The sequence below is a fragment of the Ischnura elegans genome, chromosome X, assembly GCF_921293095.1.
Source record: "Ischnura elegans chromosome X, ioIscEleg1.1, whole genome shotgun sequence".
Taxonomy (NCBI): domain Eukaryota; kingdom Metazoa; phylum Arthropoda; class Insecta; order Odonata; family Coenagrionidae; genus Ischnura; species Ischnura elegans.
In genome coordinates, this window is record NC_060259.1 from 1,679,380 (window position 1) to 1,698,661 (window position 19,282).

The 19,282-nt window shown below is 39.2% G+C and overlaps 1 protein-coding gene across 1 annotated transcript in view; it reads right to left on the minus strand.

Annotated features, from left to right (window-relative positions):
- The window catches only part of LOC124171939 (espin), a 445,604-nt gene that overhangs the window by 83,467 nt on the left and 342,855 nt on the right, over nt 1-19,282 (minus strand). Inside the window, exon 7 of the mRNA XM_046551385.1 lies at nt 4,346-4,572. Within this exon, the coding sequence (XP_046407341.1) occupies nt 4,346-4,572 (227 nt within the window). The remainder of the gene's footprint in view (nt 1-4,345; nt 4,573-19,282) is intronic.

Genomic DNA, 19,282 nt, shown 5'->3' on the forward strand with positions numbered 1-19,282 from the left:
TAACATTAATATCAACGGAGTTATAGACCAACTAGTAAATATACTAAATTCGTCTATATCAACGTTAGAACTTCGTTTAAAATTTCTGCACGCTCAGAAAAGAAACACAAAATTCATTTTGAATGTAAAAAATCGATGCGAACAACAAATATTTACATATATTTTGCACTAATATTTTAGCCAGTTGACCGCGGACTCGTCCTAGGAAGGGGCTTTTAATCCCTCTAGGGTCTGGGACAGAGGCCGAGGAAAGGGATCGGCGCCCCACTGAGTTGGGTCCAAAAATGGTTAGGGAGGGAACCACTGCCTTCAGTCGACGCGAAAAAGCTTCGTACAGTGGAGTAAAGAAAACTTTCAAGAGACTCGTATTGAGGAAGAATTTCCCTCAACGAAAGTCCGGCGCGAAAGGGTTAAGCCGTGTCCCAATTGGCCATTTGGCTATGCCAATTCCAGGATTTAGCCATGACGCCATCTTGGAAGGATGTCCCAACTCGTTAGCCAGCATAAGGGAGGGAATTTAGGCAGCTAACGCGGCCGCCAGATTTAGGCATCGAGGAGTGCATCCTTCGCCCCACTTTTCCCATGATTCAAAGCGTGCAAAGCGTCTTCAGGAGAAAGGCCATCATGGCTGTCAATAAGGGATAGTACTTGTTCGCAAGTATATTGATATTTTGAGACTTGTTCGAATAATTATTAATTTTTATTTTTTTATAATAATGAAATTGCGTTAATGGAAGTGTAAGAATTACGGAGAAATTAGTTAAAGAGAAGGCGGCGTTAATTTTAATGCTAATTAATGTTTATATGCCTCTTATGTATGTATATGTTATTTTATAACTTTTTATACCGATCACATGTTATCTTATGCTACCGTTTACTTTTTTAACGTGTTAAATAATGCTTATTGATGTGTATATGCTTCTGATATATATTTAATTATGTAACACTATGTCTAAATTCTTATTTAACACTTTTTTACACTAGGTTAACACCCGTAAGAATAAACAATTATTATTATATGTTATTGGACAAAGTCCCGAAATTGGAATCGGAATAAGTAACAAAAATTAAATTCTATATATAGTGATTATAAGATGATACCGAAACCTGATTTATGTACGTAAACCATACTTTAAATAACTTTTGAAAATAATTCCCAAGTCAGACGGTAACCGTTTGAATAAACTAAATAGACCTGTTCTTAATAATACAAAACTAGAAATTAAATGACTAAAATATAAGGAATTCGAAAAAGTACTTGGTTGAGAGACGATTGAAATATTACAAACCAATTAAAAGGAATATACGCTAACATTTTGCCACAAACTTAGCTAAAACCTCTTTAACAAAACCTTACGGAACTAAAAATACGACTTTGAAAGTATACCCTTACTTTACTATAACAAAAAGGTTGTCTAAGATACTAAAATTAGGATAAAATACTCTTCTCCGACATCTAATACTCAAAATCACTTGACACATCACATTTTAACAATTTAGGGTGGGTTTTGTTCATCATTTGTTCAAATCATTCCGATTATCTCTTGTTTTGCATTGGCCTAGTGCCCAGTAGATGGCAGCACCTGCGTAAGGATGTCCCAATTCATGCTCCCTTATGGTTGGCTGCCCAGAATCTGGCTGGCTAAATACATGATGCCTAATGGCTAACGAGTTGGGACACGGCTTTAAATATCCTTTCAAGAGAGACTTATCGTAAAAATAATGGAACTGAAATTATAACTGTTAGATGATCGTGGGGTAGGTAATTCGCATTCGAAAGGTATATACGATTTGTCGCTAGGTGTAGCATGTATTTAGATCAGTAATAGGGAGCAATTTCCATGAATGCGTGAATAGCGGCTCCTCATGAAACAGCAGCCCATATTGCTCAGCCTCTTGCGGTGAAAACTCGACATATTTATTCCATCGAGGCATTGCACATGGAAACCATGGTTTTGCCCTAGATTGACCGAGATTGGGATCGCGCCTGCCGGGCGTGCTGGTGAGCATGTGGGTCTCCCCTCCACCCCACCGACGCGACGGCGGCTTTGCCCAGAGCAGCGGAACTCGTGACACCGATTCAAACAATTGGCTTGCCAAGTCATCTTTGCGGCCACCAAATTCCGCCAATTTTCACCCCGTGTTACACAATGATCCTCTAAAATTATTCCAGCCTCTTCCAATGATGTGTTGGCTTAAAATCTGATAGGGTAATAGCCAATCGAAAGAGGTAAACTAGTCCCCCATCCGCATCTTCGGGCGCGGACCACCATAGAGGGTACATCGGTCAAAAGCGATAAAGTTATGAGGATAGGAACATAGAATGCAAGATCGCTAAGGACCTGTGGTAGGCTAGAATATCTTAAGGCGGAAATGCAAAGATTGAACCTCGACGAGAAAGGAATCAGCGAAATGAAGCCTGAAGAGGGAGACTTTTGGAATGGAAGCTATGGGATTACACACGCAGAATCTCTTAACGGTAATGTTGGGGCTGGGATAATGCGTAGAAAGAGAACCGGAATGCGTGCGAAAAGCTCCCAACAGTACAATGAAAGGATAGATACGGTCAAGTTAATAGGCTAATAATCCCATCATCCCTGCATTCCACATCTTTCTTCTTTTTATGTATTAGAACTGTCTTCACGTCATCCTCCAGCCGACATCCCTCCTCGTAGATCCTGCATACTAGTTTAAAAACCTTCTCTTACCGTCCTTCCCCAGATTCTTCAGAACCTCACAAGGGATTTTGTTCACGCCCACTGCTTTCCTAGCCTTCATATCACGAAGGGCTCTCTCGATTTCTGCGCCCCGTCATTCCGCATTCCTAATCCAAATTCTTCTGTTTCGTTTCCATCCCTCCCTTCCTTGACTGAGGCATTCCAATTCCCCATTACAACAAGATTTTTCTTACCCGGGGTTTCGCTAATTATCAACTTCCTCGAGCTGTTCATACACCTCATCTACTTCTTCCTCCCAATGATTGCTATTGAGTATGTAAACTTGAATTACAACAAGGCTGGTGGATGGCACCTAAATTCCTACCCTGCCATAATCCTATTGCTTACCTGGTCTATACCTACCACATGCTTACCATCTTCTCGTTTAATACTAACCCTACCCCCCCCCCCTTGGCTTTCCTCCCAACCACAATATACAACAAATACCCATCACTCGAAAAATTCCCACCATCCTTCCACCTCACTTCGCATAATCCTAAGATACCTATCCTCCTTTTCTCCATTTCCCTTTTCATATTTTCTAGCTTCCCCACCTTCATTATTGTTCTAGCATTCCACGTCCCCACATTTACTGTGGCCCTCTCCTTCCTCTCCTCCTTCTTGGTTTTTCTGTCTTCCTTCTTGGATGCTGTTGACAGTGGTAAGGCTCTTCAAGGATTTCACATGCTGACGAGACCAAGGACCTTGCTGACCTCACTGCCGTGAATGGCACACTGGCTCTTTGTTTCCTGTTTGATGAGTTTCTGAGGCTCATTGGCTTGTACTTCATGTTTTCAGAGAAGAGTTAGTTGGTAGGGTTCCATTCCAACTTCCATTTCCATTCCAACAGTGATTTTTACTTGACACCATCATGTGGACTAGCTTTCACCTGGCTCCTACCCTTCGACCAATCTGGTATGGGTGGCTCTACCAGGAGTAATTTAGAATTAATCCCACCAGTACAGCTCAAGAGACATGACAAGGTTGTTGCCCAAGGGAAAGAAAAGTCTAGTTAGAATCAATATTTAAAGAGATATCCCTAAAGGTCAATTGATGCATTTCTTAAACATCCAACTCCAACATTTATTAAAATACATCAGTATTTACTGATGTGTTATAAATTAAACTACGTCCAAAGATTTTGATCACCCAGATAATCTTGCCGAATCTGATGAACTTCCAGCAAATAATATATTTATTCCTAAAATTCATGAAGGCAAAACTGAATAGTTGAAAAAATAATGCATGATAAATAAACCAAATGTAGTTTCTGCTCCTGGAAATTTTTCATCTTCAATATTGGAAGGATATTTGGGAAAATGGTACGCATTGTAATTTGTCACTCTGATCCTTTGAAGCAGAGCTCAGAGGGAGGACAGACATATAAACAAGCAAAGCTCTATTTAAACATCTAACAAATGGAAAATATTTGAAAAATATGGAAGAATAGATTTTACTGATATATATCTCAATAATTCCATTTAGTAACTATAAATTTTAATCAAGATGATACTTCAGTAGATATAGCAGAGGAATAATTTAAACCTAAATACTTTTACAACATGCCATTCCAGGTAAATATGAATGAGATAAGAGAATAAATTGTTCCATTGGGGGTTAGCACCCACCTGCTGTGATGTCGCAGGGTGAGGAGACGGCTGAGGACGCGGATGAGGTGAGCGAGGACGTGGACGAATTGCAGGACACTGGCTGCGTGACGGGTGGTGTGCGACACGCCGCCACATCAAACAGCTCCCGCACCCGGTTGTACACCACATCCGTGGGGCTGTGCAAGTAGAAGGAGTTGGCACTGCCCAAGGAAGAGTGGCCCACACTCACCCGACAGCCGTTGGGGCTGCAAGATATTGGGTATGAATGAGAAAATGTAAATGTCAATTATGCAATTTCAGCCACTAAAGAGGTGAAAACCCTGCTGAACTGTGAAATAATTGAAAATCATTTGACACCTCAATAATTCTAATCATTTGTACAGTCCCTTCAGAATGGCACACATGTGTTGATCGTATGGGGAATGAATGAAAACTGTAGGGATACAAATGATTTTTTAAAAGATATGTTACATTTAAACATGACTTACCCAGCTAACTCAGTCAAAACTGTTGACACAATTAAAAGTACAATACCAGAGATTTTGATGGCAATGATTTTTAGATGAATTGATGGCCCAATAACGGAAATACATTTCCCTTTACATTGCCAAAATTACTCATTCACTAATATCAAGCTTCATCCTGGATTTGTCTAATTCCTTTTAATCAAGAACGCTTAAATACTAATTAGCTGCTTTCATCTCCTGGTAATACCATGATGGTCGGTGAAAGACAGCATTTATGATAAGGTAATTAAAGGGGTCTCATTGTTAATGTTAGTTAATTCAAAGAATGACTCCTTGAAGCTATAGATAAGGATTAAATGTCCCTGAAAATTTATCTAAAAAGTTCAGGTATTCAGCAGTAGTACTAAATGAATGTATCATCTATAATGTTGACTTCTGTGTTCTGGATGAAAAACTCGTATTGAATATTTCTTGACTGCCTTCTTGCCTTTTGCAAGCTGTGGCACATAAATAAATAATCTTTGCCCGCTGCCACTTGCTTGAAAAAAATGACTGATGATGAAATGATGATGAATTCGGATTTTTAGGGAATCACACGGCATCTCACAGCATGAACTAAAACCAGGTATTTCTTTCCAAGCATTCTTGGAAAAAGCCTTGAAGTGAGACCACATATCCTTCTATCAGAGTATCATCTTTGTTCACGCCAGATATCGTGAGATTTGAAGCCCTAAGCTAAGGCACTTCTCACATGTTTTTGCTAAGAGGTGAGCCTAGACAAGGTGAATGGTGATGTCAGAAAGTTTGGGGCTCCCAGAGGAGAAAGAAAAGTATTGTCTACTATAAAATGAAATCTAATTGTGAATAATCTCAAGAGAATCAGTGTAAGAGATCAGCCATTGATGCTACTGTAGGAGGAGGTAACGGCTATGCTGGACTGAGAGATGATGAAATTTGTGAGAATAATTTACTTCACAGGAAGAAAAATGATTCCTGATGGAAAGAGCTTGAAGAAACCTTTGATCAAGGCTTGCTTTTAACACGAAAAGAAAACACTTCCAACGGCATAGACTACAGGGGCAGATTGAGGTCACTGTTTTGGTGGGGCAGTTCACTACTTTTCGGGGCACCTTAGTGGAATGCAATACCTCACAGCATTATAATAATAATAATATTTTATTGGCCACAGAAAAGATATGAATATACATACATAGGACCCGTCAGGAAAACATAAAAAGCAAATCAAAAGTACAAAGAAACTCACAATATATTATAATACATATATATTACATTAATAGGGTGGTTTCCTATTATTTTTTATTGCCAAAATCGAAAGATTATTACTCCTGGAGTACGTATTTCACGCTTTCAGATTTTTAAATGACAATATCTATTTTTCGCGATTAAATGAAAAGTGAAAAATTTAAAGCGCGCGAAAACGCGACGCGTAAGTATGAATGCCGGGAAATCTCTCCGTACGTCGTATTTCTGGTTCCCCCTCCCGCCCGGTGAGGTGACCTTGAGGCGAGGCTAAGCGCTGATACGTCGCAGGCTGCTAGCGGGTAGCTGAGTACCCTGCTGGCTGGTAGCGCTTGGCTAAAATAAGGATTATTAATACCTTATCAAACGAGGAAAACTTTCCGACCTTAGCCAGTTTTAATAAGTGATTATTAAGACATGTTTCCCTGAGCTCTGCGCCTCATGCATGCATTGGTAACCTCAGACGATGTATAACTCCTATCTTCTCCTATAGAAACTAGGTCCCTGTGACGTCACGTCGAGTGGCATCGCATGGGCGCCAATCTGGCTCTTTTCAAATGAGGATAAAAATGGACCATTGCCATTCGTCTAAACCGGCATTTCTAAAACGAAATAATTTGTATATTATGAATACACTAATGGTGGGTAACGAATCGCAATCATTGCCTTTTGTTTTCTTTGATGAAGGAAACTACCCTATTGCGAGGCATCCTCAAAGAATTCATCAATTGAATAGTAGCAATGATCTAAAAGATATTTTTTTAATTTTGCTTTAAAAAGGCCAAGTCTGATTTCGTCTTCGATTGATTTAGGTAATTTATTATAAATTTTAATACTCATATTGATAGGCCCTCTACTGAAGAGACAAAGATTTTGTTACCTCACTGCAAGATCATTTCTACTTCTTGTATGATAATCATGAATATCGTTATTCATGGTAAGGCACAACTGTTACGGCAATGAAATGGATGGAAATGGACGTAAGTGACTGAGTGGTGCCCCAGAAGGGGATGGACCCCGTTTGGGGTGCCCGGGCAGGGGATTGTATTGTAAGGAGTGCCTCCGAAGGGGAAGGGAGAGGAGACGGTGTTATGAAAGGAACGACTGCGCAGTCAGTCACAAGAGAGCAACGGTCGGTGGAAGGTGCTTGTTCCACAGCATACGAAAGTTTCAAAAACACTTTGTAACGATGAAATTAAACAACTACATACAGTCCATTTTTAAATCTAAAAACAGTTCATTTATGTTGACATGCCGAAGGTGCAACATAAAATTGGTCCTTCGGGCCGGATTGAGATCAACTAGAAGGTTTTTTGTTCGCATTTGTCAACGCGCGCTGCGACGACGCCGTACAGACCCAACCCGGGATAAGGATTGCATCATCTCGGCAGCTTCCTTCTGCAGCGGCGAGAGGGCCTGGCGACGGACATCACTTGGCAGTAGAGTGAGTCTGGCTCATTTATTCCTTATTCCTTTCTTGAACAATCATTTCCTCAACCATTCCTTTGCACGCATCTTTCTTTAATAATGGATTGTTCTGAACGTAATAACCTCATTAAACAAAGAGGAATTGTCAAGGCAAGTTTAACAAGAATTCGCACATTCATCAATTCATTTGATCAGTCATCCAATCTGAATTCAGTGCGTGTAAGATTAGAACGTCTTCCTAAAATATGGGAAGAATACGATGAGATTCAACGTAAATTGGAATTGAACGACGACGAAGATCACAGTGGTGATAGAGAAGCTGTCTACTGTCTAAGGAATCTTACTACGAAATACAAGCAAAGTGTTTGTCATTAATTGAAAATTGATTGAAATGGAATTGAAAATTTAAATCCACCGACACCACCATCGTCACACGTTGCATCAGATAGAAGCGAAGCGACGTCTGCGGCAGTTGCCAACTTATCACGGCTGCCAACCATTAAAATCCCCACCTTTTCGGGTCTAGTGACTGAGTTCATGCATTTCCACGACACATTTCAAAGTTTAATAATAAAAAACGAATGCCTGGACAACATCCAACGATTTCACTATCTTCTAAGTTCGCTTACAGCAGAGGCAAAGGCGCTTATAGAAAATGTACCCGTGACAAGTAACATTCAGCATAGCTTGGGAACTCATTTGCAAAAGGTACAATAACCCTAGGCTAATTGCTATAAATCATGTTAGCTCATTGCTTAACTTACCTCGCATTGGGAAGGAATCTGTACGTGAATTAAGACACTTTCTTAATCAACTAGTGAGCAACACGAACGCCATAGAAGCGCTGAATTTAGAGACACCTATTCATGAAATACTAATTTCGCAAATAGCGTTCGAAAGGTTGGACTACATTTCGAGAAACGCATGGGAGGCTCAAACGGACACCCATACATTCTCAAGATTAACTGACTTAATTTCTTTCATCGAAAAAAGGTGCCAAGAATTAGAAATTGTGGATTCAACTCACACAAAGCAAACGAGATCATCCCCCATTCAAGTAAAGCATTGGTCTCATAAGCAGGTGTACATTGCTACAAATAATAAATGTATGGCATGCGGTAATGAACATTCTTTGTACCAATGTTCCATGTTTCGCACCCTTAATGTCCAATGGAGAACAGATATGGTAAAAAAGAATAGGTTGTGCTTCAACTGCTTACGTCCAGGTCACAATCTTAGTCAGTGTACTTCCAAACACTGCCAGAAATGCAATATGAGGCAATATACGCTTCTTCACCGAGTCTTCATCAGGAATCAGGAAGAAGAAGGTACATACAAATAATCAGGGGCGGATCCAGGATTTCTTTCTGGGAGGGGCACAAGCAAGGCCGTATCCAGGATTTTGTTCAGGGGGGGGCACAAGGGTACCTCGTCATACAAAGCGAACGAAATGATAATGGGACCGTATTAAAAATCTAGCATATTTTTAAGGGTCTGGGGGGGGCACGTGCCCCCGTGCCCCCCCCCTGGATCCGCCTATGCAAATAATACTCTAGATCATCAGTCTGGCATGCAACCAAAGGAGGTTAGCTACAAAAGATCATCAGATTCTTCGTCATCAGAGAACGTCAAAACCTACTGCTCATTGAAGGTTCAACCAGATACTCAAGTCCTTCTTTCCACTGCCATGGTGAGGATACGTGACAGATATGGAAGGTATCAAAAATGCAGAGCATTGCTAGATTCAGGATCACAATCAAGTTTTATCACTGAAGCATTGGTTCAGCGATTAGGATTAAAGAAGTTTCGCAATCACATATCAATTCAAGGAATTAGTTCATCAAATTCAGAGACTAAATATGCCACTTATGTAGAAGTTTTGTCTTGTACAAATGATTACAAGTTCGATCTAACTTTGTCAATTCTTCCAAGAATCACTGGAAATATTCCGTCAGCACACATCAAGAAATATGATTGGGGTATTCCGACCGATATTCAACTCGCTGACATCAATTTTCACACACCAGGGCCAGTAGACTTATTAATAGGTGCTGAAGTTTTCTTCCATCTTATGCGACCAGGAAAAAGAACAAGAGTAGGAAATTATCCCATTCTTCAGGAAACGGCGTTAGGTTGGATTCTATCAGGACCAACTCCAGTGGTCGGCTCTACCAAAACAACACGGCAAACATTTGTGGTGAGAAAGGAAGAAGGTCTGGAGGAACAACTTAAAAGATTTTGGGAATTGGAGGAATTACCTTCCACACTAATGTCTCTGGAGGAAAGGCAATGCGAGGAACACTATCAAGTGAATACGATTAGAAATCCATCAGGAAATTATATGGTGAAACTTCCTTTAAGGACCAATCCTCAGCAACTAGGCGAGTCCTATAAAAACACTCTTCATCGCTTTCTGCAACTCAAAAGGCGACTAGAAAAACAATTTGATCTGCGACAGCAATACAATACTTTCATGTCCGAGTATGAATCCTTGGGTCATATGAAAAAACTGAAGGTAGACGAAATCACATCTCCCCAGCCAAGTAAGTATTTACCTCATCATCCTGTGTTCAAAGAATCAAGTACCACTAAACTAAGAGTGGTCTTCGATGCCTCTGCAAAAACTTCAAATAACGTCTCTCTAAACGACATTCTGATGGTAGGCTCAAATGTGCAGCAAGACCTTTATTCTATAGTAATGAGGTTTCGAACCCATAGTATTGCATTCACAGCAGACATCCAGCAGATGTATAGACAATTTCAAATCCACCCAGATGACTTAAACCTGCAGCGAATTTTATGGAGAACACACCCACAAGAAACCGTTAACCATTATCAGTTAACTACAGTAACGTATGGAACGGCATCAGCTCCATTTCTTGCCACTCGCACATTGAGGGAACTTGCTGCAAATGAAAAACACAACTATCCAGCTGCAGCCGAAATATTAATGCGAGATTTTTATGTAGATGACCTTATGAGTGGAGCACAAACAGTCAACCAAGCTCTTAATCTTCAAAGGGACCTGATCAACCTACTTCAACGTGGAGGCTTCCACCTGAGGAAGTGGTGCTCTAATCACCATGAATTGCTGACGTCCGTGCCACCACCTGACAGGGAAACTCATCTTCCATTTGAAATTGATGACGACAACTTCATTAAAACACTGGGATTGTCATGGGATCCTTCATTGGACGTATTTAAGTTTCCCATCCGGGAGTGTCAAAGGATTCCTCAATCGATGAAACGTGGCATACTGTCAGTTATATCCACAATATTTGATCCACTAGGTCTTCTTGGACCCATCATTCTAAGTTACAAGATACTTATGCAGAGGTTGTGGTTATTAAAGCTGGAGTGGGATGAAACTGTACCAACGGATGTCCTGCAGCAATGGTCAAAATTGCAAAATAATTTCCATTTTATCTCCATGATAGAAATAAAGAGGCTAGCAATTTGCGACGGAGTAGTCGTCACTAGTGTTCAACTTCATGGATTCTGTGATGCATCAGAGGCAGCATATGGGGCATGTCTTTGCCTAAGATGTTGTAATGAAAGGGGAACCATTACCGTTAACCTTTTGTGTTCCAAATCTAAAGTGGCACCATTAAAACAAATTTCTATACCACGTCTAGAGTTATGTGGTGCTCTACTATTGGCCAAATTGACAAAGAAAACTCTAGAGGCACTTAATATGAAGGTGTATAGCATACATCTGTGGAGTGATTCTACAGTTGTATTGGATTGGCTTCGTAGTACTCCGACAAAATGGAAAACATTTGTCGCGAATCGCATTTCAGAAATTCAGGACATTACATGTATGCATCAATGGAGACATGTAAGGTCTTCAGATAATCCTGCAGATCTAATATCAAGGGGATGTGGAGCAGATGAACTGAAGGACATTTGCTTGTGGTTGAATGGACCAGTTTGGCTATCAAAACCAACATCCTCGTGGCCGTCATTATTGCCTGAAGTTTGCAGCAATAAGGACATTCCTGAAGAAAGAAAATCAAGGTTGACTCATCACATTACCACATTAACCACCACAAAGATGAACCCATTTGTAACGATCGAAAACTACTCCACGTTGTTGCGCCTGCAAGGAACAGTTGCATTCTGTCGTTGCATTCGTTTCATATCCAATACCAGATGTTGCAAATCAAAACGTAACATAGGAACTTTAACTCCTATGAAGAGAAGGGATGCCCTTCACTGTTTAATAAGGATGATTCAGCAGAAAGAGTATCCTGATGAGTATCATCAATTAGAGACCTCCGGAGAAGTTAAGAAGGGAAGCAAATTAAAAAATCTCAGCCCATTCATCTGTGGTCACAAGTTAATCAGGGTGGGAGGAAGACTTCAGAATTCACTCATGTCATTTGAAAACCGTCATCCAATCATCCTACCGAATGGGAACCATTTAACTCATCTAATAATAAAAAATGAACATGAAAGACTGTTACATGCCAATAGCCAGCTACTTCTTGCATCTCTTAGGGAAAAATTTTGGGTAGTCAACGTCAAGAGTGCAGTAAGGAAAATAATTCACCGTTGCATTACTTACTATAAGCTAAAGGCAGAAGCAATGCATCAGTTGATGGGACAGCTTCCTCAAGCAAGAGTCAAACCTTCTCGCCCATTTCTTAATAGTGGAGTAGATTATGCAGGACCAATCTACATAAAGCATGGCTCAAGAAGAAGTAAAACGAAGGTGAAGGGATATATATGTATTTTCATTTGTTTGGCAACTAAAGCCATTCATTTAGAATTAGTGAGTGATCTAACGGCTGATGCATTCATAGCTTCACTTAAAGGGTTTATAGCCAGAAGAGGGCTTTGCTCTGAGATCTGGTCAGACAACGGAACAAACTTTATTGGAGCTGCACGCGAAATTAAACATCTCATAAAGTCCGAACAATTCAAAGAAGTGGTCGGCAGCGAAACATCCAAAAGAGGCATCAAATGGCACTTTATACCCCCAAGTGCCCCGCATTTTGGAGGATTGTGGGAAGCGGGAGTGAAGTCAATGAAGTATCACCTTCGCCGCATTATGGGAAACTCTTGCCTTACGTCCGAAGAACTGTATACTCTGTTAACACAGATAGAAGCGTGCCTCAACTCAAGACCACTCCTTTCCCTCTCAAATGATCCCTCTGACTTAACCTATCTCTCCCCAGGCCATTTCCTCATAGGAGAACCTTTAACAGCCATTCCTGAGCCAGACTTAACATTTAAGAAAGTAAGCTTGACTTCCAGATGGCATCTTCTGCAGCAGCAACTCCAACATTTTTGGCATCGATGGTCTTCTGACTATTTATGCCAATTACAGCAGCGTGGGAAATGGAGCCACCGCCACTGCAACATACAACCCGGGGCAGTGGTACTCCTGAATGAAGGCAACGTTCCACCTCTTCAGTGGATGATAGGACTCGTGGAAGTGGTACACCCAGGAACTGATGGTGTTGTGCGAGTAGTATCAGTGCGAACAAATTCAGGAGTTTTTAAACGTCCAGTAACGAAAGTGTGTGTTTTGCCAATGGACAAATAAGTTACTGTTATTTTTTGTATTTTTAACTTTTCATTCAATTTATTCTGCTATCTCAGTTAATTGTCTCAGTTATCTCAGTATTGTGCTATGTATTCAATTATTTTTTGGTAAACCATTTGTTTACAGTGGGGGGTATTTTACGGCAATGAAATGGATGGAAATGGACGTGAGTGACTGAGTGGTGCCCCAGAAGGGGATGGACCCCGTTTGGAGTGCCCGGGCATGGGATTGTATTGTAAGGAGTGCCTCCGAAGGGGAAGGGAGAGGAGACGGTGTTATGAAAGGAACGGCTGCGCAGTCAGTCACAAGAGAGCGACGGTCGGTGGAAGGTGCTTGTTCCACAGCATACGAAAGTTTCAAAAACACTTTGTAATGACGAAATTAAACAACTAAATACAGTCCATTTTTAAATCTAAAAACAGTTCATTTATGTTGACATGCCGAAGGTGCAACAACAACTTTTGTTTAAATTCTCTAATTAACATCACAGCATGATAAATATATGTATATACAAGGAAGGGGAAGGATCTGTAACCTTTTGAAAAGATTACGGCAGCTAGATTGTTTTTTAGCTTTACATAATAATCTTACCGACCATTTTTGTAGTTTAAAAAGATGGACTGCCTTAGGGTAGTGACCCCAGGCTAAAATACCATATTTTAATCTACTATAAATATGTGCATTGTAAACTGACATGGCTGTTTCTATATTTGTGAGCTGAATCACCCGTCTAATTAAGTAGCAGCCTGAAGCCACCGCGGATGAAATACAATTAATATGGGTATCCCAGTTTAGATTTTCATTTATGGAGATGCCTAGAAATTTGGTATTAGTAACCCGCTTAAGAGTACAATCCGAAAATTTAATGTAAGGGCTGTAATCAATTTTTTTCTGAGTAGGATAGAAAAATATAAAGGAAGACTTGGATTTATTTATAGCCACTTTGTTAGTTGAACACCATGTTTCCATTTTGATGACAGCATTTTGAGTGGGAACAACAATATTGCCATCACGTTTCAGTAGATGATTCGTATCGTCAGCATGCATAAAAATATTTCCTTTTAATTGTGAGGGTAGATCATTGATATATAACAAAAAAAGCAGGGGCCCAAGAATGGAGCCTTGAGGAACACCCCTCAATATCTCCTGGTGAGGTGAGGTATGTTAAACCATGTTATCGGTTATAATGGTTACTGCCTGGGTTCTTTTTTCAAGAAAAGACCTGATAAGATTGTTTGCAATTCCTCTCATACCATATATATGAATTTTCCTCAAGAGAGTCTCATGGTCAACAGAATCAAAAGCCTTAGACAAATCATAAAAAATACCAACAGTATTAAGGTGATGATCAAGACCTTCAAGAACCGAGTCAATAAATTTATAAATGGCAAATTCTGCCGAAAGACCACCTATGAGACCAAACTGAGATTTGGATAAGATGTTGTTTTTTATCAGGAATGACATTATTCTTTTTGAAAAGACACTTTCTAATATTTTAGAAAAAACTGAAAGTTTTGATATGGGTCGATAGTTTTCAATTGATTGAATATCACCCTTTTTGTGTAGGGGAGTTACAACTGCCATTTTTAGCTTGTCAGGGTAAATACCCGAGGAGAGAGAAGCATTGACCAAATGAGTGATAGGAGTAAGAAGATATCTTATGCAATTACCCTTCAGGAGGGAGCAGGGAACCCCATCCCACCCAGGTGAGTGTTTTGTATTGATTTTATTGATGATTGATTCTATTTCTTTCTCACTAGTAGGGTAAAGGTACATGTTATTTAGAACTGAGTTATTATGACGACAATGATCTGTATTGACTTGTAACATGGATGATGTTTTCAAGGGATTGAGAAAATGCGTATTGAAATGAACTGCAATCATGTCTGGGTCTGAAACAAGAATACCATTGTGTAAAATTTCTTTGGGTGATTTATTCTTTCTCAATTTTTCAGAGGTGTTATTGATTATATCCCAAGCTGTTTTTGATTTATTATCTGAAGAAGAGATGGAATTGATATTGTACTTTTTGAAAGCAATATATTGTTCCTTAATATCATTGTCATTGGTAGCTTTGTAAGCTGACCACAGAGATTTTAGAATTTGTGAATTTTGTATTACTTCAGGAGTAACCCAGGTTTTATTTTGAGGCTTATTTGAACTAGCTTTTACAAGACGAAAGCTACCATTGAAGAGCGTATGGAAAATATCAAGGAAATTATTAATTTATCATTCACTGATTCTGCACTTTATACAGAATTCCAAGTAGTAAGTTGCAGATTGTTGCAGAAATCTTCAATGTTTTCCAAGGTGAAAATTCTTTTCTTAGAAAAGAATGATTTGGTAGACGAGAGTGAGGATATTGGTACTTCTATAGTTGTATCTATGGCCTTGTGATCTGAAAGATGGGACTCAATGGCTTGACCTATACTGAATTGTAGATTGCAGAGTATATTATCAATAATAGAGGCAGACTGAACTGTTTGTCTAGTGGGGACAAATATTGTTTGCTTAATATCATAAACTGAGAAAAGGTCCTACAAGCAAGTAGTCATATTGTATACCTGACCAAAATTAACATTAAAATCTCCACAAATAATAATATAATTTTGTTTATGGAAGCATTTCTCCAAGAGCATACCCAAACTATCTAAAAATAAAGAAAAATTTGCAGAAGGTGATCTATAGACTCCAACAACAAATAAATGATACTTTTCAATCACCAGGTCCAATACACAGCACTCAAAATCCATGTCGCAGCACAGGTTCAAGGCTATTTTAGAAATGGAGGCATTTAATCCATTTTTAATATACACCAATACACCACCACATTTCATGTTCTCTCGGCAGTAAGAGGCAGCAATAAGATAACCTTCAATGCTAGCACTTTGCACTTCGTCACACACCAACCAATGCTCTACTACACATACAATATCAGCATCTTGCTCTTTCAAAAATAACTCTAAGGTTTCATATTTGTTTCTTATACATTGAACATTCAAGGATACGACTTTAAGATGCCGCACTAGTTGGGATTTTTGGACATCAGTAACAGTGACATCGTTTTCAGCACATGTGTGCTGAACCTGTACATGAGCATAAGCTTTTCAAGGCAATGCTTTAAGATTTCACACTAGTCACGACTGAATGTCATTATTTGCAACATTAGATGTATGAATAGTTTGGTTTCTTCGCTCAATAAACCTATTAATCACCGCATTTACCGGCCAAATATTTGGGTCCGATACATTTTCGTATTCATCCTCTTGGACGGAGATTTTAAAGGATGAGTACGGTCCCCTAGACGTCAGTGCCATCACATCGATATCAAAATCGAATTTTGATTTCAAATACTTATCTACATCGTCCTGTTTCATCGAAGGGTCCAAATTCCAAACATGGACATGTGCTTTAACGGCACACGCCACCAGAGGGCAGTCAGCTATAGCTTTGCCTCTCACAATAGCTCTGCGTTTTTTGCGAGGATAATACGTCTGAAACTCATCACAGTCCACTTGAGGCAACTTCAGCTCTCCAGAATTGGGAAGCGATGCCAAATTTGTGTGCCATTAATCTACATCTACATACTACCCTGCAAACTACCTTATTAGGTGTGTTAAAAGAAAATAAAATAATAATGGGAAAAATTAATTCCAACACCTACCCGTTTGGAAAAATATCTTTCTTAATTCATCATTTCTGTTGGACCTGGAAATATAGTCTATTCAATTCACCTGATTCAAGAACATCATGAAGACAGAGCATGGGCTTGTTTTGCGAGATCTAAAGCTGAGCTGGCAATCACGTATGAATTTTCTTCTGGTCAGGAGAGTCAATATATTTCTAACAATGATCTGTTCGAATATCTTACCACAATTTTTAACTTGCTTTCTCTTGTCTTAAATTTTTGAGCTGGTTCAGGGTGAAATAGGTATGCTGATTTCAAAACTGTACATAGTTCTCTTCTACCACACCAAGTTTTCTCACTATTCCATATGTAATTGTGACTGCTCTCTGCTTGATTGAGTGCTGGTCACAGGAGGCATCACTGCTCTCCAATGGGCTGACATTAACCTTATGCCATCTTTGCTGCCTGACGTGATGCCGTAGGAGGCCGGCGACTGGTGCATAGCTATCTAGTTATGCAGGAGATATTACAGTGAGACACAGCCATTTAGGGAGCTTGAAAGTTGAGTGGGATGCATACATTGAAATTTTATTGATATGTTGATGTCAATTCACATGCATTGGTAAACCATACCTATTAATAGATCACCTGTAAATTTCACTTGAATATTGCTAAAAGTTAAATTCATCGTCGGTTATTGGTAAGTATTATGAAATTAAACTATATCAAAAAGTGGAGGGTCAGAGTATATATCCTATATATATACTCTGTAGGTGCTCCTGGCCTGTCGTGGATTGCGAGTTCTTTTCTTTTTACATTGTTAGCCGTGTTTAGTTTTTATTTACATCCATGTGAACTGAAAAATTTCCTGTCTTGAATTTCTTAATTCCGATGCGGAAAAGTTTCACTCCATCAGGCTTGAATCTTCAAATGTCTGCCTGTGCTAGTCGACGTCAAAAGACAGGCAGCAATGCACTCGTCAGGCAAGCCTGTTTTACCTAATTTCAGGTGAAAATTAGTGCTTAAGATAAACTGAGGTTATTTTTTATCCAGGGGCCAAAAGTTAGGCAAAAACAAGTCTCAGATCTAAGACAAATTGGTTGTTCCCCAGTGCAATCAATGCTAGTGGTACCGGTGGATAAATCTCTGGGCCATATCTATTTCCCTTTTTGAATACTGATGTAGCATTTGCGATTTTTTTATCACGCTCCTTCAGACAAGAAGTTCTTGAATATATCATCTCCAGGAATTGATCATCTGTGACGCTAACTCCGGGAGAGTGCACGCAGGAATTCCTATTGGAACCAGAGATTTGTTGTTTTTTATCACTTGTAGCTGTTAATAAGTTATTCCATTATGCAGAATAATGATTTCTTTCATCAATTCCTCATTGAATGGGGTGTCTAAATCATAGATAGTGTTGCCCATAGTGTAAAGAGAGTGTGTAGTATGCATAACTTCCAAAGCAGGAGTTAAACATTTTAGCTTTTCCAACATTTTTGAAGACAAGTTTACCACCAATGATAAAATGAATAATAGATCAGCAGTTGACGATTTTCCTGAAGCTCTGTCGTATATGACCATACAGATTTAGGCTATTCTTGAAGTATTTCACTGAGTTTTTTTCCTTTTAATTTTGCTACAGAGCACACATCGATTTCTTTGTTTTTGAGCAATTTGCACCATTGCTTTCTCTGGCTGCTAGTCCTTGCAATATTTTACATATTTAATTGAATGAACTTTTTGAACAACTTTCCCTGTTTTTTAATGTCTTTCCAACGTTGTTGTTTTACCAATAAGGTTCTTTACAATCACATTGCCCAGTGTATGAATGCATTTATGCAAAATTTCAATATCCCCCAATATTGATTACATATTTACTGCCTCTTTATGTAAATGTGGATATCTGATTTTCTGATTGTTAGACGTTATCCACTCTGAAGTTTGAAGGTCTATAAAAAGAGCTAATAAATATACCTTGTTGTTTAATTTTACAACACATGCTCTCCATTTCATCGTCAGTTATTTTGCGATCAGTGCTGCGCCAATATGATTGGACTACTCGAAAAACTCCACTACCAACTGTGCCAATGTGACAAATGCATCAGAAAATTTTATGTCTGATGGAAAAACTTAGCTTTTGCCAATATCTTCAGCCAGCCTGCCATCTGTTTCAATGACCACATTGGCATACCATTGTATGCCGCAGGCTCTTGAAATAATGCTTGATTTCAGTGATTCATTTTTATACAATGGCACTTACTACGATTATGACATATTTTGGTGGGTGAGAATTCATTTGTTCTTTTCTAAATTGATGTGTGTTAGGTCGGCAGTTGTCCCCAATTGGTGATACTTAACTATGTATATGTTTGATATTACATATTTCTCTTTATAGAATGCACATTTAGAGAATATTGTCACCATTTTTTTGTGTAATCTCTCCTAAGATTCCACCAATATAAAGAGTTTTGCAATGCTTATTTCCTCAGAAGCTACCTTTAGTTAATACCTACTTATAGTATCCCAAGAGATGACCTCTCCTCTATTTAAAAAAAATATACTATGCTCAAAAAACACTGGACGGCATGAAAATCGGCCCTGACACCACTCCTGCTGAT